This window comes from Tetrao urogallus (genome assembly GCF_951394365.1).
Source record: "Tetrao urogallus genome assembly, chromosome: 3".
Lineage (NCBI taxonomy): Eukaryota > Metazoa > Chordata > Aves > Galliformes > Phasianidae > Tetrao > Tetrao urogallus.
In genome coordinates, this window is record NC_136815.1 from 58,922,775 (window position 1) to 58,947,877 (window position 25,103).

General features: G+C 38.4%; 1 protein-coding gene across 1 annotated transcript in view; it reads left to right on the top strand.

The window, feature by feature from the left end:
• AHRR (aryl hydrocarbon receptor repressor) overlaps positions 1-11,776 on the top strand; it is a gene marked incomplete at both ends in the record, with an annotated part of 65,829 nt that extends 54,053 nt beyond the window's left edge. The window contains 7 exons of the mRNA XM_079533005.1: positions 2,695-2,784; positions 3,965-4,091; positions 5,369-5,502; positions 6,175-6,371; positions 7,242-7,360; positions 8,125-8,266; positions 10,660-11,776. Of these exons, the coding sequence (XP_079389131.1) occupies positions 2,695-2,784; positions 3,965-4,091; positions 5,369-5,502; positions 6,175-6,371; positions 7,242-7,360; positions 8,125-8,266; positions 10,660-11,776 (1,926 nt within the window). The remainder of the gene's footprint in view (positions 1-2,694; positions 2,785-3,964; positions 4,092-5,368; positions 5,503-6,174; positions 6,372-7,241; positions 7,361-8,124; positions 8,267-10,659) is intronic.
• Between the last annotated feature and the right edge of the window lie 13,327 nt (positions 11,777-25,103).

Below are 25,103 nucleotides of genomic sequence, written 5' to 3' on the forward strand. Positions count from 1 at the left end.
GACAAGATGCCAAAAATGCTTTCTTGTCTCCACTTGATATTGGAAATGGGTATGACAGATACCGTCTTTGGAGGCTTCACTCAGAGCACTGAAAGGCAAAGATGTGAATACGTAGAAATCTTGGCATGCTGATTTCTGTGTGGTGATGTCCTGGGATGAATTTGGACATTTTTTTTTAAAGTAGAAAATAGCACCAAGCCAGCAAGAGCTTGTGGTTGAAGAGTAGACATGGATAACTTGTGAATCCACTAGCCAAAGATATCGCTTATTCTGAAAGGGATCTAGATTGATGGAGCACTCCTGGAGATGAGCACAATTTGCCCTTGGCTGTTCTTACAGCTGACTCATACTTGACATCCATTTGATCAAAAGGGATGCTGTTACTGCTTTTTCCAGATGTAGGTAAGCCATTGCTGTCTGATTGCTAGCTTTTTCCAGTCACCATTTCACAGCTTTGTCAAGGCCCAGAGCTCCTGGCCACATGTGGCCCCACTGGGCCAAGTTTCCAAAGGTGCTCCACATTTATGGTTGGGGTCAAATCTTCTGAGGAGGTCAGCCTATTGTATGCTGAACTCTTGAAATTCTGCCCACCATTGTCACAGTGGGAACAGGCTTTAAGCAGTCTTGGAAATCTGGTCCTTATTTAGGAACTCAAAAGAGAACCAAACTCAGAAAAAATATGGTAGTGTATCTACTAACTGAGCAATTGAAAATTTGCTCCCATTGTGCTTCAGGCTTCAGGATTAGCTCAGGATTAAGACACTCATCACAGCAACTGTAAATTGAGAGAAAGGTGAAGTAAGGATAATAAAAACAGAGCAGTACTTCATCAGCAACTGTTTGAACTGCAATCTCAAAAGACCTGAAAACCATCTCAGGATAGGATCATCTCATCTGCCTTGGAATGTGAACCTGTTGGAATGAAAATATGTCAGTGAATCTTTATCAAGGGAGGAGAGGCAAAATTAGTCAGACTGCAGGCAGCGTGATGATTGTTAATGTTCATGTCATGTATTTCATTTAATTCTTACTCTTAATTTCAGTTATTTTCTTGTTGCTTTCCTTACGTCACTGAATTCATTAACTTAGCATTTTTCCAGACTAAATATTGTTCTCTATCAATGCAATATTTGTTGCCCGATTTTAATGATTGCATTTTTTGCAGTTTTTCCGTGTTTGTCTTTTTACGAAAGCTTAAGAAAATAACCATACTTCAAAATGCACATCAAACCTTAAAGCCATAACTATAAGAACACATGTGTTTAATTTTCTTGTTGGAAATTATTACATTATCTGTATATTTCAATGCATATAAATGCAAAGCATCATGGAATGGAATGTTTTAAACCATAACCAAAAAGAAGTATTTGATAGATGTTATTAATTTTAATCATGTGAATTAATGTTAATTTCAAATTCAAAATAGATAATAATATTGTCATGTAATATGTAGTTGTATTGCAATTAGCCTCCCTAACTTTTGCAAAAAGCATGTTCCAGGTTGTTATTCATTATTTCATTTCAGAGAGAGCTTTCTGAAAAGGTATGGAAACTACAGCAATGTTTGTAAGGAACCAAATTTTTTTCTAGTTCCTTGTATTCATTATATTAAGAATCTCAGTAAGATCAGTAAGTATCTTATTAGGCAATCAGTAATGATTTTAGTACAAGACACTGGATTAGAACTTTGTTGTATCATCAGACTTCTAAAAAGATAAGGCATATTTCAAGCAAAAAATATATAAAATTCAAAACATTTCTACTTGAAAATGTCAACATATAGCATGTAGCTGTTAAACTTATGATTAAAGTAGCTTACTTTACTAAATTTGCACAAAATCCCTACCTGCCTACAGAAAAATGTGGTGTCCAACTTCTTTACAGAGTGATTTTTTCATATCCATTCCATATTGCAAAGGTAAAGGGGAAAGAATTTTTCACTGCCCCTTCTTGTGACACAGCGAGAGGTTGTAAAGCAACAGCAGAAAGTAGCAGGCTCAATGAAACAAAATGAGATAGAGAATTCTTTCAAGTTTTTCTACCTTAAACTAAGCTGTTAAACTACTCTGTTGCAACAGCTTAGGGGTATAAAAAAGTTCATGTGGTTTCAAAATGCAGTTGGACAAAGTCATCAAGATTTATTAAAATAGTTTGGGCTTTGACTGGAATATTCAAAGGTTATTTCAAAAGTTATTGAAGACAAGGGAAGTACTTGAATTGTGGGTGGCAGGAAGACTGCTCTAGGAAGCAGTTGCACTCTTTTGCTACTGGAGTCCGGATGCTAGGATTGGGTAGATTTTTGACAGCTTAGTCTGGCTGGCAAAACATATGTGAATCTATGTGAATCTATGAAATTGAAAACATTTCCACCATCTAAATCCCAGAAATTTTACTCTGAATTGCAAAAACAAACCCCAAAACCAAACCAAACCAAACCAAACCAAACCAACCAACCAACCAACCAAAAAGAAAAAAAACACAAAAAAAAAACAACAGCAAAAGCATGCTACATTTATGTTATTATTTTTCTTCTGCACTTAGAAAATAATATTCTATAGTTTTACAGTCACAAAGACTGTATGTTCATGTTTGTTCATATTTGAAATCAAAAGGAGACTAAACTAGAATGTTATTTAAATTATTAGACCCATTTTTCCCTTTATTTTCTGATGATCATTATTTTCCTTTCTTCAGTCACTGAACGGTTTTGCATTGGTGGTGAGTGCAGATGGAATGATATTTTATGCATCATCAACGATTGTGGACTACCTAGGGTTTCATCAGGTAACTATATTAGCAAATATATAGAATGCTTAATATTGCAGCCTTTCTAATGACTTTCCTGCAGTCATTCCTGCCAACTGGCTTTCTAAAACATAGAACACTTTGTTGTTTTGCCCTATTCTTCTACTGCTGGTTAGATATACAGCATTACTATTTTACTATGCCATTTTAGACTTTTTTTTTAATCGGAGAGTTGAAGAGGAATTCTTTGTAATGTCATAGGATGCAATTTCCTTTTGTAAAGCTTTTGTTGGCAGAAATAGGATTTGCTAGTAAAATCAAATTCATCCTTTTGTATAATGTTCTGCTATTCTAGACTCGTTGCTTGCACAGAGTAAATATGCTCATGAGTTGGAAAGGCCCTCTGGAGTTTGTCTGCTCCAACCTCCTCCTCAGATCTGGTCCAGTTGAATCAGGTTGTTCCAGGACTCATCTAGTCAAGTTTTGAGATCCTACAGCCCCTCTGTTCTACCCTTACTGCAATTTTTTTTTCCACTTTACCCTTTGCCACCCTTATTGCAATTTCTTTTACTTTTATCAAGCCTCAGTTTCTTTTCCTGAAGAACCCAAAATTAGAGAGGATTTTGCCTTTGTTGAACTTCCTGAGGTTCCTGCCAACTAATTTTTACAGCCTGTCAAGGTCTGTCCAGCTCTCCCTGATTGGTACCCTTAGCAGGCCTTTTGAGGCTATGCTCTATCCCATCACCCATTTGTCAAGAAATTAAACATTGCTGGACCCAGCATCAGTCCCTGTGGGACACTACTAGCTGGCTGCCAGTTGGACTTTTATGATTCACATTTGCAATATGCTATTAAAAATAATCTTCTGAGGATATTAAGTCAAAAAGCAGATGTGAAAAACAGGGGCCTCTGAAGTAACTTTCCTCAGTGAGTCTTTGCTTTCAAAATTCCCTACATCAGTCATTATTTTTTTGGAAAATAGCAACCCAAATTCTTTACTGTGAAAATGAGGAGGCTGCCCAGAGAAGCTGTGGATGCCCCATACCTGGCGGTGTTTGAGTCTAGGTTGGATGGGGTTTTAGGCAACCTGGTCTAGAAGAAGGTGTCACTGCCCATAGCAGGGGTCATTCCAACCCTAAGTATTCTATGATTCTAATAAATACAAGAGTCTGCCCCATTTAACCTGAGGATTAAATGTTGCTTGTTCTAATTCTTTCAGACTGATGTAATGCACCAAAACATATATGATTACATTCACGTTGACGATCGCCAGGATTTCTGTAGACAACTGCACTGGGCCATGAATCCACCTCAGATGTCTGGACAGCAGCTACAGACAGAAACAGGTAGGACTGTATAGAGTTAATTGGAAACGTACACATCACTGTACAATTAGAAAGCCCTCCACCTATTGCCTGTTCCTTGTCAAGTTAGACTCTTCACTGCAACACTGCGTAGTGTTACTTACAGTGTTAATATCCCCAAAATGATGTTTCTCCCTGATTTTGGATTTTTCATGCTGCCATGTACTGTTGAGCCTAGAATGTTGATGTTTCCTTTTTTTCCTTTGACTAATGTGCTTATGAATATTCTTATCAAGACAGAATAAGCAACATCAGTGCTCATCCTACCTGTCTTTTCTTCACACTAATCAGGACATGAGTATTTCTCTCAATAACAAGAAAAGATAAAAAACATGCAAAATTGTTCTGTGCAGTACCACAGTGGCTACGTGTCTTTCTGCCATTTGTTTTCCCACGTGAAGCTGTATAAATCAGAGTGTTTAGAAGAACAAGTAGGATCCCAGTTAAATGTATGCATTCCACCAGAAGATAAGGAAATAGTTTTTCAGATGAGCGGGGGGGGGAAATTGGAAGAAATCCTGCAGCAACTTTTATGAAGTCTCTCTTTAGGAACAGAGTCATGTACTTTCATAGAATTCCAAAGTTAATAGATAGAATGTATTTTGAAGGGAAAAGATCACAAGAATTTTGCAAAATTTTATACGCAGTATGCAGAAAAGAAATGGAACAATGTGCATGAGTATTTCAAACTATGAAAGTTATAAACATTTGAATTTTTTGTCCTGAGTATACACAGTGGAGAATCTTAATTCCTGAGTTCATTCTTCTGTATGTATACTTGTGTGTGTCTTTTGGGAAATAAATGTTTCAAAAGCTATGCACCTGTAGTCCAAAAATGGCAAATGCTTCATTAAAAACCGAGAAGGCAACAGCTGAACGTTAGCTAATCAGCCACTGTTCATTTGTTTTATTTTTGTTTTTGCTTTTCTTGCATTAGCATTTTTTTCCTGATTTTGTTGCTTTTTCTAATGTACAATCTCTAGTCTCTGATATTAAAATCTGTAACATCTGTTACCCTACTCTGCATCATTAAAACTGACAATTCAGGAAGTAAAGCAAAGTTTTTGAAGAGAATCACCTGAATCCCATTGTAAAGCCTGTCTTTTTTCGTTTGGTAGAGCATCTCCAGATATGCCTGTACATAATGCAGTTAAATATTCACCCCTCTATAAAACAGTGTTTAGCAATTTCCTTTTCAAGTGGGTACAGAACAGCTTTATTCTTTTCTAGTGTGATCTGATACATATTGTTGTTGACAGGAGAAGAATATATTCTCAGTAAATTGTTTAAAGCACAAGAGAATGACAGCACAACAACAGATTATTCTTCCTTCTTAACTCGTTGTTTCATCTGTCGAGTTCGCTGCTTGTTGGACAGTACTTCTGGCTTCCTTGTAAGTCTAATTTTACTTAGACAACAGTAGTCATGATGCACTAGATTTAAATTACTTCAGATGAAAAATAGGGGAGCATGCATAGATTGCTTGCAGCCATAGATAGAATATGATTTTCACTTGTTGTACTCTAACAAGAAACAACTAAAGACATTTATTAATATGTGTGAAAAATGATGGAAGAAAAGGCTGTAATATTTCAAGTTGAAAGAACTGATAAATGTTTATGTTTTAAGCTCTCTTGGACAATATCTGCCCACTGTTTGCACAAGCGTGGCAAAACTAAGTTTCAGTCATTAGCATTTATTCATGAAGTGTTACTTAGAGGAACAGGAATAAAACTGATTCCTTTTTCACTTTAATAATAATTAAAAAAAATTAAAAAGTCTTTTGCGTACTTAATACTCTTGCTAAGAATATTCTTGCTAAGAGTGGCTTATTTCTAGAAATCACTTCTTTGCTTAGTAAAGACCAATCTTGGTTTTTCTTCTAACAATGGCAGGTTTGCAAAGAAAATGAGGAATAGTGAGAGATAGAAAATTGTTTTTTTTTCTCCCTGTTTCAAAAGTGGTTTTGTTGTTACTTAATCAATAGGTGGCATACTTACTGGCATTTTTAAAATGTTTATACATGAAACGCGTAAGATAATTCTGTTGTGTTCTTATATAACAGACAATGCAGTTTCAAGGCAAACTGAAGTTTCTTTTTGGACAAAGGAAGAAGTCCTCATCAGGAGCAGTATTACCACCTCAGCTGTCCTTATTCTGCATAGTGGTACCACTACTTCTCCCTTCTGTGACAGAGATGAAGATGAAAAGCCTACTTGTGAAAACAAAACACAAAGCTGATGATGCAGCAGTGAATGCAAAGTATTTTCAAATTAATCATATAGCATTTAGTAAAATGTACTGTGAGCTTCCAGTTTATTAAATGTACAAGTGATGCTAAATAACTCTCTATGTTAACTTTTTCTTAGAAAGTAAATATGCATCATTTATGTGGATTCTCCTTCCTAGTCTTTGGAAGTTATCAAAGAAATATTTCATTCTACCAGCTGTAACAGTGGAAAACTGGGCAGTGATTAAGGATTTGACTAAAAAAAAAAAAAAGTGCTTCATATATTTCCTATCTCATTTGTATTATTATTTTATTTATATTTTAAAAGAACCAACACTTCAGTGTTTCATTTGGTTCAGGTTTAAATCATGCTGTCCAAGGATGGTCAGAAAATGTATATAGCAATTTCTAGTCTGATGGTCTTAACAAAGGAAAAAGTTTGGAAAGGATTATTACAGAATGTACAAACTTTGATACGTATTTCCAACTAAAGATTGGAAGAAATCCATTTAAATCACATGATTGTTCCAGATTGAAGTCATGGTAATCTTTAAGTGCACTGCTGGTGAGTAAGTACCTTGAACAACAAGCAGAGCAGAATGAACACAGTGTTTGTCTCCATTCAAGCTGGAACTTACTATTCCACATATAGTAAGCCACGAGCAGAATGCTCCTAAATATAACTATTCCTTTGAATTGAATGCAGAATTCCAGTCATACTCCAGTTTGAGCAACTGTATGATGAAACATAGATGAATATTTAATGTTGGTTATTATATATTTAAAGCATCAATCTTTGAAAATGGTCAGCAGCTTGAAAATCACACATCTTTCAGAGTTTGTAATTTTGCTTTGTTGTTATTTGCTGACAAGGAATTTTCCCCATTTTCTGACCCTTACAGCTCCAGTTCCAAAGGTAATTCAGGTCTGTGTGAAGCAGCAGAATTATATGGAAGAAATAGTCATCATGAAGGTGCAACTTTTGCTAATGTATTACAGATTACTGAAAACCAATTCAAAGGTATATATGCTAAGTACTTTTAGTTTATATACAGCCTGTGGAGGAAGAATCTTGCCTTTTCTTTTCACCTGGTAGGCTTTCCAGGTTTCAGTCCCATTTCTCCCTTTTTTATTCTTTTCTTTATAACAATCATATCTATTCCTATGTGAAGAAAACTAGAAAATATATTATTGATGCTAGTTTCCCCCAAAGATCAGAAAGTAGAAGGAAAATGAAAAAAAAATATTGTCTTGTGAACTCAGATTTGCTTGTGACTTTGACTCACGCTTTCCCAGTGTTTGGGTGTTGCAACACTGAGAATCTACGCTGTATTTCAGATTTTTGCAATGGATAGAATTCTCATGGTGAGTCTTCTCCAAAGGGCAACTTCTTCTGTAGAATTGTAGTCAGCCTTTGGTTGTACCTGCAAAAGCCTGTAACTTCTTTAACACCATTGTTACAGCCTCATTTTTCATTAATATTTTATCACTGATACAGGAATACTATTGAGAGGGAGAAACTGCTAATGAAATAATAATACTGAAATACCTTTCATTACAGCTTAAGTGTTTCTAATCACCACCTTAGATTTTTCAAATTTTATTCTTCATGTAGTTTTCCCAGTTCTGTGACATATTTTAGTACATACTTTGCTGATGATGATGATTCCAAGGCAGCAAACCTGTTGGCATTCACCAGTAAAAAATAAAAATAATTTTTAAAAGCTAAGAAAAAAATATTAAAAACTGCTTGGATTAAAATATACTTTCTTTTAAATTGCATAGCGAAGAATAATGGAGAAAATGGCATTTCTCTAGTCAAAGTACAAACAAATGAAGATCACTGGGTCTGGGTTCAAGCTAACACTCAACTTCTGTATCGAAGTGGTTGTTCAGAATATGTTGTTGCCCAACAGCAAATGCTAAAGTAAGTATATTTTCCAATACTAAAAAAACCCATATTTTAGAATTCCTAATGTCTGAGATCTTTAAATGAGTGTCGCATCCTAAGAAAATATGTGCATAAGGAGGACTTAGTTTATTTAACAAATAAAAATCCATTTATGTCCCAGATCATGTGAGAAGGCTGTTATAATCCTAAAGAATATGTTTGCATTCTTCAGTCTTCTTTCTTCTGAAGTTGAGTGTACATACATATTAAAAAAGTACTCCAGGCTCTTTCGTTCTTAATATGTTTTGGCTTTCTTGCACAAAAATGTATCTTGGGGTTTGGTTTTACATTACAGCTGAAACTGTTGATTTAGTGCCCTGGCTTTTCCCAATATTTGATAATGTTAAGCTATTTTTTTTGTCTTTGTGGATGACAGTTGAGCTTATGTTTTCAGTTGTGGCTGTTCAGCACAATCCAAACAGGAATGTTCGTATTTATTGTATGTTTGTAGATCTTATACCTAGCTGGCTGTAGGCTCAGCCTTGGAGTGAAAACTATACCCAGCAGATGTGTGTTCGGAGAGGAATTCTCCACTGGATTTTCCCCTTTCCTCCTGCATAGGCTTTTCCTCCTTCCACCATGGGACTGTCCCAGTTCACACCCGTCTGAGGGAAGAGCAGGGGCCAGGAGATTTACGTAGCCACCACCTGGTCCTGAGGAAAACATGTGACCAGTATCTCTGCTCTTCTCTTTTCGGATGCCTTGCAGCTGGAAAAATAAATGAAAAATAATCTTTGAATTTCTAGAGTAGGTACGCCTTGCAGGCAGCATACCTTTGGGATCTTTTGAATAGGAGAGGACCTCTCACCTCTTTACTTTTACTGGGATGGCACAAACATCATCTTGCCATGCAAAGTAATGAATTTCAACAAAACAGATTAAGAGTGGCTGTTCCTTGTACTCAACTCTCCACTTTACGTTGTTTTCTGTGCAATTGAACGTGCTCTTTGATGCTTTCTTAGTTACATTTTTACACTCTGAGTCATTTAAATCTACCTTTTTGTTTAATAGTTCCTACAAGCTGAAGCATCGCTAGAGTTGGCCTCACAGATGATGCTCAGTTCTGTTCTCCTGCTAGTGTGCAGTAGATTCCACCTGTTCTTTTTACCCTCACTACTTTTTTGTTTTGTTTTGTGGGCTTGTTTTGTTTTATTGAAATGCATGCTATCTTCCTGGAAACATGCCTTCTTTCGAGAAATTTCACTGTTTCACTGTGAAATCCTTGATTTGGTGATCTAAACTTTTATTACTATTTGCATATTTTCCACTCTATTTTCCCAATTACACCGTTTCCCAAGAGGTAATTCTGCAACGAACTTGCATTCCAGAACACTGAAAAAGAAGTAGAAAGAAAATGCTCTCTGTTCTTGGCTGTATGTTCGTAACGGTGGGAAGTTCTCTCTTTATAATAGCACGAACTCCCCCTACTGGAAATTCCTATACTTGCGCATTAAGTCCATACCCAAGGATAATGTTTCTGACAGAGAGTCAAGAAAAAAGTCTTCTGAAAACCTCTCCAGTTTTTCATGCCTGGCTCCTTACTGCAGTGTCCACTTCTCATGCTGACAAGGAGGGTGCAGGTTCATAGCACACACTGTGCATGATTGCAAAGCAGCACATTTGCAAATTCCAGCAAAATTGGAGTTCGGAGTTAAAAAAAATCTGCAGCACTGAGTACGAAAATGCTCAGGAAATTTTCTTTGTCTGGACTCTTAAAAAATGTTGAGTTCTTCAGTGTTAGGGCATGGAAAATTAATTCACTGATCATCTTGGAAAATTAAAGACAAAACAAATTAAGCTGGACATGTAAAATAACTCTGCGTCCAATATGAACATCTGTGACTATTCTGAACACTTAATTTGGGTATTTTGTTTCTTCTCTCTAATTATGCATTCTGAAAAATATAAGACCCCCATGTTTCATACTCAAATTGCTTTGATGAGAAAGTTCTTAGGCATCTTAATAACTCCTCGCTAACAAAATGCATCTCATTCAACATGCCGTTTGCACCCCATCCATTAGATACGTTTTTACAGAAGAATGACAGTGTAAGGTAGTTACCATACAGTACACAGAATACTACAATATTTAAAGTCTTATGAACTCTGTGCCTCAACTAAATGTATGTTGTAACTTAAATGTAAGAGTGCCACAGAAAGTCTTGCACAAAGTGGTGCTCACATGCATGGAAACTCTTTTTTCTATCTTGGACAAATGCAAAGTTTATATGGAAAAGAATATGAGGTACTAAACTAAGGAAAAAAATAGTGTTTGTAATATATATCCAATTACTCCATTTGTATCATAGAAAAGGTCAGTTTAGAAACCTTTTACTGAATGTTTTCTTTTTTCCTACTGTTACTGAAAGGGATGAAGATGAACAACTGAAGATACCGAACAGTTTTGCCAGTTTGAAGGGAAACCTGGAAGGACTTTCCTACAACAGTGCCATTGAAACTCTGGGCCAACTGAAGCATCTCAACTGGACAGCAGTAAAAAATGAGCAAGATAATGTAAAAGTGAAGTTTGAGCCTCATACAAATGGTGAGTGTTTCGTGCAGGAGGAATCTCTCAGTTCTAATGCACCAATTTTAGGCGTTCAAAACAACTGCACCACAAACAGTAGCTGGACTTTCAGAAATTCAAGCTCTTGTTCTATAAATCAGCGAATGAATGCGTGTTCAAACCGAAGAGCTGGATCGTTCTACAACAGGGACCAAAGTTTCTTAAATTTAGCATCAACTTGTCCTTCCCACTGGGGTAGTGCAGAAAATTGTCAGTCTTACTCAGGCTTACAACAGCGTGCTGTGGAGAACTATACTACAGACCACCTGAAACTGCAGAGATCATTAATATCCTCGGAGTCTCTCTATGATGCATCGTTTCCCTTAGATATGCCTATCAAAACAGAATATGATTCTGATTCTGAAAACATTGCTGATAACTACCCAATGCCACAAAACCGAGCCTGGCTGGATGAGAACGGCACCATGAGGAAGCAGTTGTTCAGCTATCCCAATAGGGTGCACCTTAAAGCAGAACCGGACCTCTGTCAGCAAGCTTCACTTTGCCAGAAGCCAAGGCACTGCCTCTACACACCACATAACTGGCAGTGCATTGTAGCAAATCATCCCAGCAACCTCAATCTGAACAGATCTTGCAAGGGTTTGCGTAACAGAGAGGTGGCCCCGTTTTGCCCCCAGAACTCCTCCGCCTGCTTGGAAAGCCTGCCTGACCTGCCGCACGCCGAGGGCTATGGCCAATTCTACAGCCCTGCTCCAGGGGAGAAGGAGCAGAGTAATGAGGTGTTTAAAATGCCATGTGAATTTAAAAACCCTTGCTTGGTTCAAGCGATCAAGCGTGAGCCCCTGGATTCCCCACCATTGTCCAACATTGGACAGAACAGAGCACACATGAGCTTCCCTGAAAATACAATAGCAGGTCCTGTGCCTCATAAAGTCACTGAATGTACATTCTTACAATAGATTTTATAGCATTGGGAATATTTATAATGTTGAAAGCAAGAAGAAATTGTAGCTTCACTTCCAGTTGGGTTAAATGAGTTACTAAAATTAAAAAACAGTGGAAAGATGTTAAGTGTGTGTGTGCGTGTACCTCTGTGTGTGGAACAAAACAGACACAGATGCACACTCACTCCCGCACATGCCTTTAAACACAGCCATTCTCTTAGTGATCTTTGGAAAGTAAGAAAGACAAAACCTCAGATACAGAAAAAATAATCAGTAATTATTGCACAGGTGTACCTGCTAATGTGTCTTCATCATTTTTCCTCTCATGTCTGCAGTTCTGTAACAAGGTGTAGCTATTTCTGATTTTTGCCTTTGCTCTTTTTTTTCAAGCTGATGTGATGCCTCTGTGAAAAGACAAAATGTTTATGGTGTTCATTGTGGCCAGGAGTTTCCCTTTGGAGTTATTCAGTTTTATTTTTAGCCACTCTAATAAGTATCAGCTATTCCTTTTGCTCAACACTGAGTTAATGACAACAGGAAAGGGCTCCCCAAACACACAGAGTATTCTTGATTTAAATGGACAGCATTAATTTAAAAGAAATAACATTCACAAAATGCATTACAAGTTATTGCACTTCACATAGCTTTTTTTCCATGTTTTCTAGACAATAATAATGCTTTAATACACATTTTCCATTTTAAAGCCATTTGCCTTTCATGTTGCTGTTTGAAAGACTGAACAATAGGATGTTATCCACTTCTTTGAGTTACAAAAGGTTTTTAAATGTACATGAGAAGAAAATATTTCACCAGTTATCTTCCCTGCTCTTGTAACATTAACATAAGAAATGCACTTTTAAACGTGATGGTATCTCTTTGACTGATAGCAGCCTGTTAGTCATTATTATCTGACAGCAAAACTCAAATCCCGCGCTAAGATTAGAAACATTTTTTTTAAAAAGCATCCTCATTTCATTTTCTAAACAAAATTTTAATCTTACTGAGAGATGACTGGATTTATGACTTTCAAAAGCACTTTGGTGCACTTCTGTGCTTTTGAAAACAGATCCATATGCTTTCTTTTGAAGCCAGATAGTCACATATTTCCACTTTAAAAAACAATCTACAACTTCAGTTTTGTTTGTTGTAGTTTGACTCCTGCACTAATTTTGTTTTAAAATTGCACTATTTCAACTTTATATCACCTTCAACTATAGAAAACCCATATCATTAAAAAAAACCATAACTAGATGTATATGTGCTTTTTTTAAAGAAGTCCTATAGTGAATGTTTTCTTTTTCAAAATGTTATGAATAATTCTGATGTCTTCATTTCTTCTAGCCACTGTGGGCATGACTGTACACATGCCAGTGAAGTGGCATAAATTTCTCCCTAATGCTGTAAGTGGCATAAGTGCAGTTTTCAGGTAGGGGAATAGTTTTGCACAGGGAGTGGCACATGGGAGGCTGCTCTTCTCCAAGGCTGGTAGAAGTTACTGCCTGCACATTAGAGTTGGCAGAAGTAAACACTTCTGACATGCATTCTCTGCATGTCAGTTCAGCTTATGAACAATGGTTTGATCTGAAATGCTGCACTTTACACAGAAATAAAACTTCTGATGATTGTCCTGCGTAAAGACGTGTTCCCCACAGAAAGGCAAGAGTGGATAAGAAGGGCAATAATGTCTTTCTGCAGCTCAAGTTAATTCTGCCATAGTCCAGCTGATCTATCTCATTTTTTTGGCATCTGAGATGTATCAGTTCCCTGCTAACTACATACTGTCCCTTACTTGAATACAGTCTTGATATCTTTGTCTTCACACTTTCACCAGTGGGTACAATGCAACGTCAGACCCCATTCAGAGATGAAACTGTAATGGTGGAATTTACTCCACAGTCTAGTACATCATTATTCATCTCACATAAAGCTAAGCCCAATCAGGCAAATTTATCTTGGTATTCAAGTGAGACTATGAGAAATCAGCAGAGCTGCACAAAGTCTGCCCCACTGATTCACTATCTACAAAAACAAGAGCAGAAATGGGGTATTGTAGAGATAGGGCAATGTGGAGCAAGTGGAGGACATGTTGGCATGACTGCCAGAAAGCTGTTTGTTTAACTCCACTCTTGGACTCACCATGATACTCCCCCAAATGAGACTACCCAGGCCTGCCTGGTTCAGCACTACCTTTCATCTTCTCTTATCATTAGTGCCATGTGACCATAAAACACTACTATCCACATCTAGAAATGCTGATGCCATTTTGTACAGATGTAAATGGTCACAACAGGGGCAATGTTGTAGAGCACTGTGCCTCCAAGTGCCTTGGCTGTGCTTACAAATATTTCATGGCATAACTACAGAGGCAGAATTGTACCATCCCAACAGAAGTTCTCTAAAGTTCTTCCGATACAGAATGAAGTCTATTTTGTTGACTTATCTTAATCTAAAGCTCTTCTGGTCTATTTCAGCAGAGAAGACTTTTCTCAGGCTCCCAACAAATCCAGTCATATTTTAGTCAACAGATATTGTAAGAGTTGGTTAAACTCCTGCATGTAGGAAAATCTAATCTGATACAAGAATGGCCTTCTTCTGAGAGGATGAATTAAGGTGTCACTTCAAATGAGATGTCACCTCCTAACTCCTCCCTGTTCAAGTACGATCAGATTTCCTTCCTTATTCTTCCATAAAGTCTAAATCCATTAAAAACACAGGGTAATTTACACTTAGGTCATGTATCAGGTTTGATTTTAGCCATTTAGCTTGTGGCCACATTGTTACTGCAGGGCTCACATCAAAAAAAAGTGTTATCAGTGGAGTCTGTTCTGGGAAAAGTTATCACATATGCAGCAGTCTCCTATGAAATGCGCTTATTAAGAGATGGGCACCTTATTGTACTTTTGGACAACTGCTGGCCACTGTTGATAGTAAGGAAAAAAAAAGGTCACTTTTGTTTAAGAACTTTGCATATTGCACTAGTTGGGAAAATAAATGCTGAAAACCAGTCTCTTCTCATCTGTTTTTCAAGAGCAGGAATCTGTCCTTCATCCCCTCTGGATTAAAATCTGACATTGCATTGTACCCTGTTAAATTACCAATGATTTATTGTTATAAAACCTTTTTGTACCCAGGCATTAATGATTCCATGGCAGAAGAAAAAGACAGGGCAGTTGCTTTAAATTGTTACTTTCTCTTTGTAGTGGTTGCTGTTTTGGTACTATTGGTACTCCTTTAAAAACTACCGCTTAGAAAAGAAGAGTTTAAGATGCTTCCAGTCAGTGATGTTTGGCTTTCATCCTTAGTAAGTTGGTATTTATATCCTCCAAGCACAGCCCTGAGATCTGTTTTAGGAGCCTCCCAGTGTATTTATTGTACGAAGAAAAAAATTCCTCTCATAGAAGAAATGCCCAGTGAAATGCTTGTGTGCTGCAAACACAGAGTATTCAGGCTGAAAGAAATGCATTTCTTTTTCCAGTGTGGATGCGATGCTTTCTAAGATCTGGCTGACAATATCATTCAAACTTCCTCAGCTGTAAATTCTTCAGTCAGAGGCAGTGGCAAACTTCTTAATTCTGGTATTCAGAGGTTTGGTGGTTTGTTTTCTTGGATTTGTGTGATTTTTTTGTGTGTTTTTTGTAGTTGTCTGAGAGTGCATCTGCCTCTGAGATGTTACTTAGACCACAGACAGCAGAGATTATTATCAGTGCTAAAGCTGTTGCCTTCACTGTGAATTTGGCCCCATTTAGCTATTAGCAGACAGCTGCACAGAACCTTACAAATACTGGTCCAATTAAAGCATACCACTTAAACCTCCTGTTTTTACTTAAAAACTAGCCTATGAGCTAAGGGTAAGTGTGTACCACAGAGTGGACTTTTTTGGCTATTCTAAGGTTTGCCAGGATGCAGTTAAGACCAGTGGCTGAAACTGGGGCAGACCTTCACTGTAGGTAACACTATCAATAATTTATATTTAATCCAGACTCTTAGGATACCAAAATAGAACTTCGTTTTGGGAATCTAAAGAGAGAGCAGTGTGTGTGCAAGGAATGACCTGGTTTCAGTTGGTCCACAGTCTGGAGATCTAACTAGTGAAATAGAAGAGCAAACAGCTATACCTAAATTCTTTGTAGGACAGACTGACTTCCTAGTACTTGATTATAATGTGTTAATGTTTTCATTGCCCTTAATTAGATGACACTGATGTATTGAAATCCTTAGAATTGAGTCTCAGTGTCCTCTGGATGGCTTAGGGAGGTCTGACATTTGTGTGTCAGCCAGTTCAGAATGACTTCTTCTTATGATCCTTGAGATAGTATTAACATTGACAGGGCATGTGCAATTCTCCTGGAAATTCCCAATGCTTAAAATACTTACGTGGAAAGCATCCAGCCTGAGGCAAGGAATTGTCTGTGGGATAGAATCAGCTTCTGCTGCTTGGAAGCCCTGCTTAACTCTTTCTGTTGAAGCCATATTGGAACTTAAGTAGAACAACCCACCCAGGGTATTTATTTCATAAAAGCCATTAATTTATCAAAAAAAAAAAAAAAAAAAAAAAAAGGATATTTTAATTGAAACAAGAAAAAGATATAATTTCTTCTATCTATAAATACATATATTGCCTCAGGTAGTCACAAAATAAACCCTTACTCATTTTCTTTCATTGCAGTGTCATGTAACTAAGATCCCAGCTCAGTGATAGATGTATAGAGCTTTCCTACTTTATTTTTTGTCTTTTCCTTCTGTTCACTCACTAGAAAATAAGTTTCTTCCCCTGGATTTTCTTCCTCTCTTAAGTCTTGTAAAATCCTCTATGAAATCTCGTGTTGTAACTGAAGCAGACTTCTGTAATATGTGCATTAGAGGTTCTGCAGGTGGCCATGCTCAGGGTTTAGCCACATGGCTCTCGTTTAGCTGAACATGACTCATAGGTGAAGGCTACCAGTAGCTCATGTTCATAGATGCCATCATCCTGACAAGTACACCTTTGAATCCAAGTGGCACATATTCACACATTTCCCCATGATACTATCATAACTACTTCCCTCCCCCTGCAAACATACCATGTCCTTTTCTTCTCTTCTTTCTCTCACCTATCACATTGCTTTTTTACCTGTAGAGAACTGTGTTGTATATGCTGGCTTGAGTGACATTTTCTCAAAATTGATATTCTTAGTTTTTAGATTTGTCTTTGCTTGTAATAAACTGCTCTCAGATACTCTGAAATCTGAAGCAAGTCAAATATGACGAACAGTGTTTCTGGAACTGTGGAGTATGCATTGATAAAATTTAACTGAATTACAAGTTTTATCACATTAGAAGTTGTGTTGGGATGTAAATTGAGATAGATTCCAATTTCTTTAAATTTAGTTTGAATTTAGATAGAAATTCAAATGTAGTTTGAAGTGCATACTTCAATTAACAGCACTGAACAAGATCATCAATGACAGTGTTTGGGGAGAAAGAGTAAAACATTATTACTAAGACAAATCTGAGGATGAAGAATTATCACCTTGAGTGACACGTTGCTGTCAAGGTGTTTTGTGACTACAGCATTAATTCATTGCCAGCAATTCTGTGCTCTTTGAAAACAAGGATTGAGGTCATTCAGTGCTAGGCTGTGTTTCTCCATCAGACTGAAAGCATCATTCTAGGAGGCATGCAGTGCTCCTCTTCCTTGCACGGAGTTACTCTTTGGAACTATGACAAATTTAGTGTCTGCATTAACACCCTTGCAGCTGGTCATTGCCACTGAACTGTCACTTGGTGCTCTGGTTGTGCAGCCTGAATTGGAATCCCAGAATTTCCTGGTTGTGACACAGTTGCAGTGACAGCTGTACAACATTCAAAACTTCCTTTTCACACTTGTATTGGTAGAATTATGGTTTTCCAGTGTCTAAGTATGAGGAAAACACAAACACGTGGCAGAAGGCAATATAAAGAGCATCAGTTTCATAGCTAATCTCAGTAATTTCAGTCAATTAATTAAAAGACTATGTTAATAAATCAGATGACGTTCTGGTTTAGAACTCTCCATTTTGCACAGGAGAGTGTCACAGGTGTGTCACCACTGTTCTGCTTCTTCTTAGGTCACACCTTGGTCTCTCCCTTCCTTATCCCATTACTGTCACTTCTGAACTTTTTTTCTTTCTTCTTCTTCTTCATCATTTTTTTTTTAACTTTTGCATCATTTTCTTCCTGTGTTTACTTAAAATCTGAGGCAATGGGAGGCAAGCAGCAACACTGTGTGTGGTTTTTTTGCTCTACTTTCATCATAGTCATAGAATCATAGAAAGGCTTGGGTTGGAAGGGATCTTAATGATCATCTAGTTCCAACCTCCCTGATGTGGGCAGGGTTGGATACTCTGGAAGATTCTTCCTCTACATGACTAGCAGCGTTCCCTCTTCTGAAAGGGCTCTTCTTCACACTCCTTTACCTCTTCACAGGTTCCTAATGAAACCAAAGAACCCTTTCTTCCTTAAAGGTGTCTGTACCTATTGAAAAACTTCTCCTTTTTCTCCCTCAAGGTTTTCTACCTTTGTGATTTGTGACAGGATGGTACTTTGCAGCCTCCACTCTTTCTGTTTTGTGTCTCCATAACTTTATTATCTACTTCAGGCACACTTTAAAAGCTTTGCCAAAAGAACAACGTTATGCAGAAGTGCAATGCCCCATTACCTTCCCTGTCCCCTTTGAAGAAGACAGAGGTACTGACAGACGTCTTGGAGTAATTACAGCTCATAAAACAGAAAAAAGTTCTTTTGCTGGGGAAGCATACCCTACTTAGGCAGCTGTATTGCCAAGAAGCACTTGAGCTGCCACCAGGAGTTTAATTCTTCAAGTATACACTGCCAAACGCTTTTGCGTTTGGACCTGCCCTCTCTTTACAGAAATGAAGGAGCCCACTTTCTTCTTTTCGGATCCTTCGTTTCTTTCCTACACGCCTTCATCCTTTCACTGTGCAGTTGCACTTTTAATATGTAATTTTCTAAAAGATGAGTATGGAAGTATTGTTTAGAGTGTACAGAGCAGTGTTTCCTATCAGTCCATTTTAGGTTTTGGAATCAGAGCTGCAAAGAATTATTGAGGGCTTCAATGTGACCCCATCTTAAGGCCTGTAACTGTTACAGAAACGTAGAAATAATAAAATACGGTATCAAAATCTGCTGTTAGCCATAAAAAAATAAAAATTAAAAATTAAAAGTGCCATTCTTGTTCCTCCTAAGTCCAAACAGTAGAGGACTAGACTAAATAAAAAGAGCACAGAGACCAAGCAACACTTGGCCTGACTGCTTCTCCCCATCAGATGGATATTACGTGAGCCCAATGTTATGGGCACAGCTCTGGAAGGACCAAGCCCCGTGCTGAGCACTGTGTGAGCACGCACCAGTGGGTGCACAGAGCAGGCGTAAGGCTGATGCACTCATGGAATGGCGGGGACGGGCATCAGCAAAGCCTGGAGCTGGGATCCTCTGCTAACGCGTAATCCAACCAGCAGCAACTATGCTGCTTCCTATACAGTTGTAATAGACCCCCCAGGTGTATCGGCAGCAGGCTAATTAAACGCGTGGATTTTGTATTTTGGAATTTTGTTGTAACAGGTGCACTTTTCTGTTCTGTGGGGTTTTTTCGTTTGTTTGTTTTTTGTTGGTTTTTTTTTTATTATTATTGTACTGTTTTCTCAGTCTGCTTTTAGAGGGAACTTTCATGTGTATTTCTTAAATTATATTTTACATTTATTACCAGTCCGAAATGTAAAGTTCAGACATTTTAAAAGAAATAATAAATATTTGCATTTAAAGCCAAGCCCTGCCGTCCGTTCCTCCCGCCTCTCCCACGCCTGAAGGAGCCGCGCTCTGATTGGCTGAGCCGATTGGCGCGGCCTCGCGCCTCGCGGACCGCGTCCGTCTAACGGAAAAGGCGCGCGCCGGCCGCGCAGGGTTGGGGCGCTCTCTCCGCCGGCAGGAAGCGGAAGTGACGGTGCCGCTGGGCGCGCCGCGAGAAGGCTGGCGGCGGTTGCTGTCGTTACCGAGCCGCCTGGGGACGTGCCGGCGGCGTGCGAGCCCAGCGCCGGGGGTGGGAGCGGCTCGGAGGTACCGCCGCTTCTTCTGCGCCATGAGGGGACGGGCGCGGGCCGGGGGGTGCGTGCGGCGGGAGGGTGGGGGTGGGAGGGGGAGGAATGGGGAGAAATGGGCAGAAATGGGCAGCCCGGGGTCGGTGTGTTTTCTTTTTTTTCTGTCTTCTGTGTGAAGCGTTTGGTGTGAAGCTAAGCGGGAAGGTGCCCTAACGGAAGGCTTGAGGCTGCGGCGATGTCCTGGCAGTGAAATACGTGGTTGGCTCTAGAAAGGAATTAATCTTTATTCACCCGATGGATGCTTTGCTCCTTCCCCGCAATTGTCCGCTAAAGGGTTGTGTGTGAACAGGAATATTATTTTTTATTATGGATTTCTTTCTTTAATTGTGTGTCTTGAAACAGTTCTGCAGGATGAGCGCCATCGCTGAAGATGCTAAGCCAGAAGATGCTAAACCAGAATCTGAAAAAAAAATATACTACTGTGAAGTGAGTGCCTTTCTTAATGGCTTTTTGGAATACATGCCAGAATACAGGCTTAAGGTATTAAAAACCACGGAAGTTAGACAGAACTGACCGAGCTGCAGTGTGGCAGGCTGGTGGGAGAGGCTGTTAATGTTAGAGGATAATTTGGCCGGTCCCTGGAAGAACTGCTTGTCTGGTTTTGTGAATTTGGTTTGTTCTTGAGCAGTTACAGGTCTACTGTAGCGGCCCTTAAAGGCTGTCTTTCAGATTTCTGTTTGTTATTCTTACAGGACCTCTTAAAGTCTCTTCTGTCTTAAAGGATGCTGCTCTGAATCAGAGCATGTTAAGTTTCTATGTATCACATATTGTTCCAGTAACTTTTTCTGGCATATTGAAGGTATATGACAGCATGTCAAGGTGATAGGTAATGCTATCGTATATTGTTTTTTTTTTTTTTTTTCTTTTTTTTTTGTATCATTGCTTTCTATTGTTAATGATTGAAGGAAATAATTGTCAAGCTATATCCTATAATTGTTACGATGTTCTGTGGATCCTAGCACAGATGGCTTCCTTTGCTGTTTTTCTGATCCCTTTGATAAAATGATGAATGGAGTTCCAGTTATTCCAGGATATATTTTTTGGTCTCCAATCCTTTCTAATCAATGTATGATCATTTCTTATTGGCTGGAGAATTTTGGAGAACTAAGAATCCAGTAATTGAGGGTAGGAGGGAAAGCGTAGGCTTCTCAAAGATTCATGCCAGCCAGTATACTTAAATATATATTGAAGTATTATTTGAACAGGTTTGCACACTGTTTCTGGTCATTTTGGTGGCACACTCCTGATGTGATTTAAACTGCTCCGTTTAAAGACTTCCAGCATCTTAATGTAAAATTATATTTCCAAGTCTTACACCTTGCCAACTACAAAATATCCACAGCATAACTGAAGATGTACTTTCAATTTATCTTTTTAGGTTTGTAAAGTTCCATGTATGAGTTCTATAAGTCTTCAGTCACACTATCGTGGTATGAAGCATAGAAAGGTAACTTCTTTCCATATTACATGTTTATGTTAATTTAATCTTAAACCTGGGATTCTTGTAATAGTATTTGATTTCACAAGTATTCAAGTGCTTGTCTAACCCATCTGTAGATCTGTAGCAGCTGTTCCCATGAAAAAATCCCAAGAACAAGACTTTGAAGTGGGAGACTCAACTGTTTAGTTTGTAACTTGCAACATCAGTAGTTACTCTGAAGGCAAATGTGTATTAAATGTGAAATTGTGTTTTGAATTGTACAGAAGTCACACATGGTAAGAGTGCAAACTTTGAATTTGGGTGTAGTTAATGAATGTACTGCTGTGTTTTCCAAGACTGCATAACTCGCTTGTACTTTGAAGAAAACCAGCTTGCTTGGAGCATGAATTTTGTTTATACATGGTAACGCCAGTTCAGATTTCCTACGGGAGTTTGCTCCATTTGCTTGAAGCATCTCAAATGGCAGCTTCATAGTTTACTACTTTTCCTTGTATTTCGCTTACATTGCTAGACAGTATTCTGTGGGGATGTGTTGAGAAAAGACCTTTCCAAATGCTGTTTGACTGAACTTTTAACTGCATGACTGACAGTTATCTGAGAAGATAATTTTAAGAATTTTAAGAAGAAAATTTTAAAATGAGTAAAGCTGGGGCGTGTTCGTTTGTCCATTCTTTCCCCTGTTACAGAAGATGGCTGTCATCATATTGTGTTGTTGTGGCGGCACTTAAAAGTGTCTGCTGTGATGTTTTCCTGATGATCTTTTATTCTTGCCAGAACACAAGGCTTACTGCAGTGCCTTTTTTCTCAAGTATTCAGGCTCCCCTTTCATTTGCAGAGGAAGGGCATTTTTATAGTTTGGCTTTCAGAGCTGTTCAGTAGTATTTCATAACCTGCTAGCTAATCATTTCAGTAGTGTGATGCATAAGCAATATTTGGGTCCATGGCTCTCCAAATGCTTTTTCCCAGGATTCGGTCATAGTGTTCTTTGTTGAACCAACAGAAATCTGTAGTATGGTAGTATTTTTCATGTCCTATCCAGTATTCTTGCTGATTCAAGAAGTTCTTTTGGTTTTGTGGTTGTTTCTTTTTATTTCTTAGCTAACCCTCATAGTGATCGAATTACTGCTGTTTCTCCTTTTTAAAGCAGAAAAACCAGTGCCAGTTCTCCCAGCAAATCCACGTATTGCTTTCTTTCTCTTCCATTTGAGTAAATCACTCTATCCTTGGCTACGTTCTTTTAAATTTATTGAGCTGATGATGGCTATGAATTGATAGTGAGCAAGCATCAGACATGTTGGAAACTGGATGATTATTAGGTGTTGAATGTCAGTGCTGGTATGGAGTCCTGGTACATCACATGGCTACATTTTTATAGGAATAAGTCTGCGAGGACACACTGTCATTGTTTTCAAGTACTTTTAATGCCTTACTTTTAATTATGAGATTGCAGAAGATCAAAATTCATTGAGATACCAAAAGAAGTCTTAATACCACCAAGCATGAGGCCACCATAAAAGTGCTAAGCTTAAATTCTTTTTAAGACATACTGATAATGAATAGTGCTTTGTTTATATTCCTTAACCAGTTTGGTTTTTTTGCACTAACTTCTGTATTGATGAAGATGATGCTTCCTGTCCTTATGCAGGAGAATAAGCAGAGTACACACCTAATGCTGGTAATTCACAAGGCCTAAATCCTGTAAAAATTACCAATGTAAAAAGATTGAAATTGGGATGGTTGCAATGCAAGGCTGTGTATATCTTACATTTTGAGTGTCTTACTACTTTTGTATAGTTGCATACTGACAGGCTTTGTGGTTTCATTGATAAACGAATATTGGTGGGGGGAGGATTAGAGAGGTATTCATGTATTTTTCATAAAGTTCTTAGCTCTTAGGAAGTTGGAATTAGCTTGTATTATGTATCTACTTTGAAAACAGTTGAACATTTATTGTAAACTGGTTAGACAATACAGTTTTATGTAAGTTCAGTCGTACTTCTTATTGTACCAAGAGTAACAGGAATATTGTGCTAGAGAGGAAATTCTGGAGTGGAGTGTCTTTTTTTTTTTTTTTTTTTCTTTTTTTTTTTTTTCCCCTGTGTTTTGAGCAGTTCTTTGTATGGATGGTCCCTTTGAGTAAGCGTTGCCTCTTCTATTAGCTGCCTTTGGAGCACGGATGAAGATTCTCCTGATTATATCAAGGATTCCCACTTTCTGTCTTCCCATCCTATGTTGGGAGAGTAGGAACGCTCAAATTCAAGAGAAGAATCTGGATTCAGGACTTCGCGATGTCATTAGAAATGAGAAATTGTTAGGCTTTTTTCTTCACCATTTATGTATTCTTGATTCTGCTCTACCTTTTGCCACTGGTTGTCATGCATCAGAACTGTTGATTGAAAATACCCAACGTGTGGCAATTTACATATCCTTTGGCATGGTATTAAAATCAACTGCACTTGGAAAAAGCATTTATTTTAATACTTGGGTTAGTAACACAGGTTTCAGATACTGGAAACTTGCCTTGACATTATGGTGTTTGTGAAGTGTATCAAGTGCTTAATACACTGTGAACCTCTGTAGCTTATCTTCATGATTAAACTGTAGAACTTTTCCTACACAAAAAATATGTTTGTGTCAACCTCACACTGCAAGCAATCCAGGAGACTCCCGGAGTCTATTGAAGATAACTTCCTGGTCCAGGTATTGGATAGACCAGCCAGAGAAGTGTTCCTCAATCTGGTGCTTGCCAGGAAGAGATAGTGGAGGAGATTGTTAAAGAAGTTAAGATTGGTGACAGTTTATGCTGTAGCAATCATGCCTTGGTCGAGTTAATGAGCTCTAGGAATATGGGCCTGGTCAAAAGCAAAGTGAAGACCCTGAACTTTGGGAACTTCAGGCTGATTAAGGAATTATTGGATGTGATCTCCTGGGAAGCTTGGGGGCAAAGGAGAGGAGCTGACAACTCTTTAAGGATGCCTTTCTGAGAGCACAAGAGCTCTTCAACCCCCCACCACAGGAAATCGTGTGGAGGAGGAAGGAAACTGGTGTGCCTGAGTAAGGACTTACTGAAGGGAAAAGAAGGAACAGTACAGGCAGCAGAAGCAGGAATGGGTGGCCTGTTTAGAATACAGGGATGAATCTGGGCACAGATGGAGCTATGCTCGGTGAGAGATATGAAAAAAAGGAATTCTATAGGTATATTGATCAAAAGAGACGGGCCGAGTGTACCCCCTTTGATAAATGAGAAGGAAGAAGTGGCTACAATGGATATAGAGAAGGCTGAAGTACTCAGTGACTTCTTTGCCTTGGTCTTAGCTGGCTGTCAGTCTTCCTGAGCCTATTGTGTTATTGTGTCCTCTGAACGAGTTTTGGGGGATGCAAAATCTGTCCCACTGTAAGAGTGGAGCAAGTCTGAGACCATCTCATGAGCCTGGGTATGTACACATCAGTGGGTCCAGATGTCATGCATCCCAGGGAATCCCAAAGGAACTGGCTGATATGATTGCCAGGTTATTCTCCATCGTGCTTGAAAAGTTGTGGCTCTCAGACGAAGATCTCCATGACTGAGTAAAACAAAACATCACTCCTATTTTTAAGAAAGGGAGGAAGGAGGAACTGGGGAACTACAGGCTGATGAGCCTCACATCCGTGCCTGGGAAGATCATGGAGCAGATCCTCTTGGAAGCTATGTGAAGGCATGTATGAGATGAAGAGGAGATATGAGACAGCCAACATAATTTCAGCAAAGGCAGATCGTGCCCAACCAATC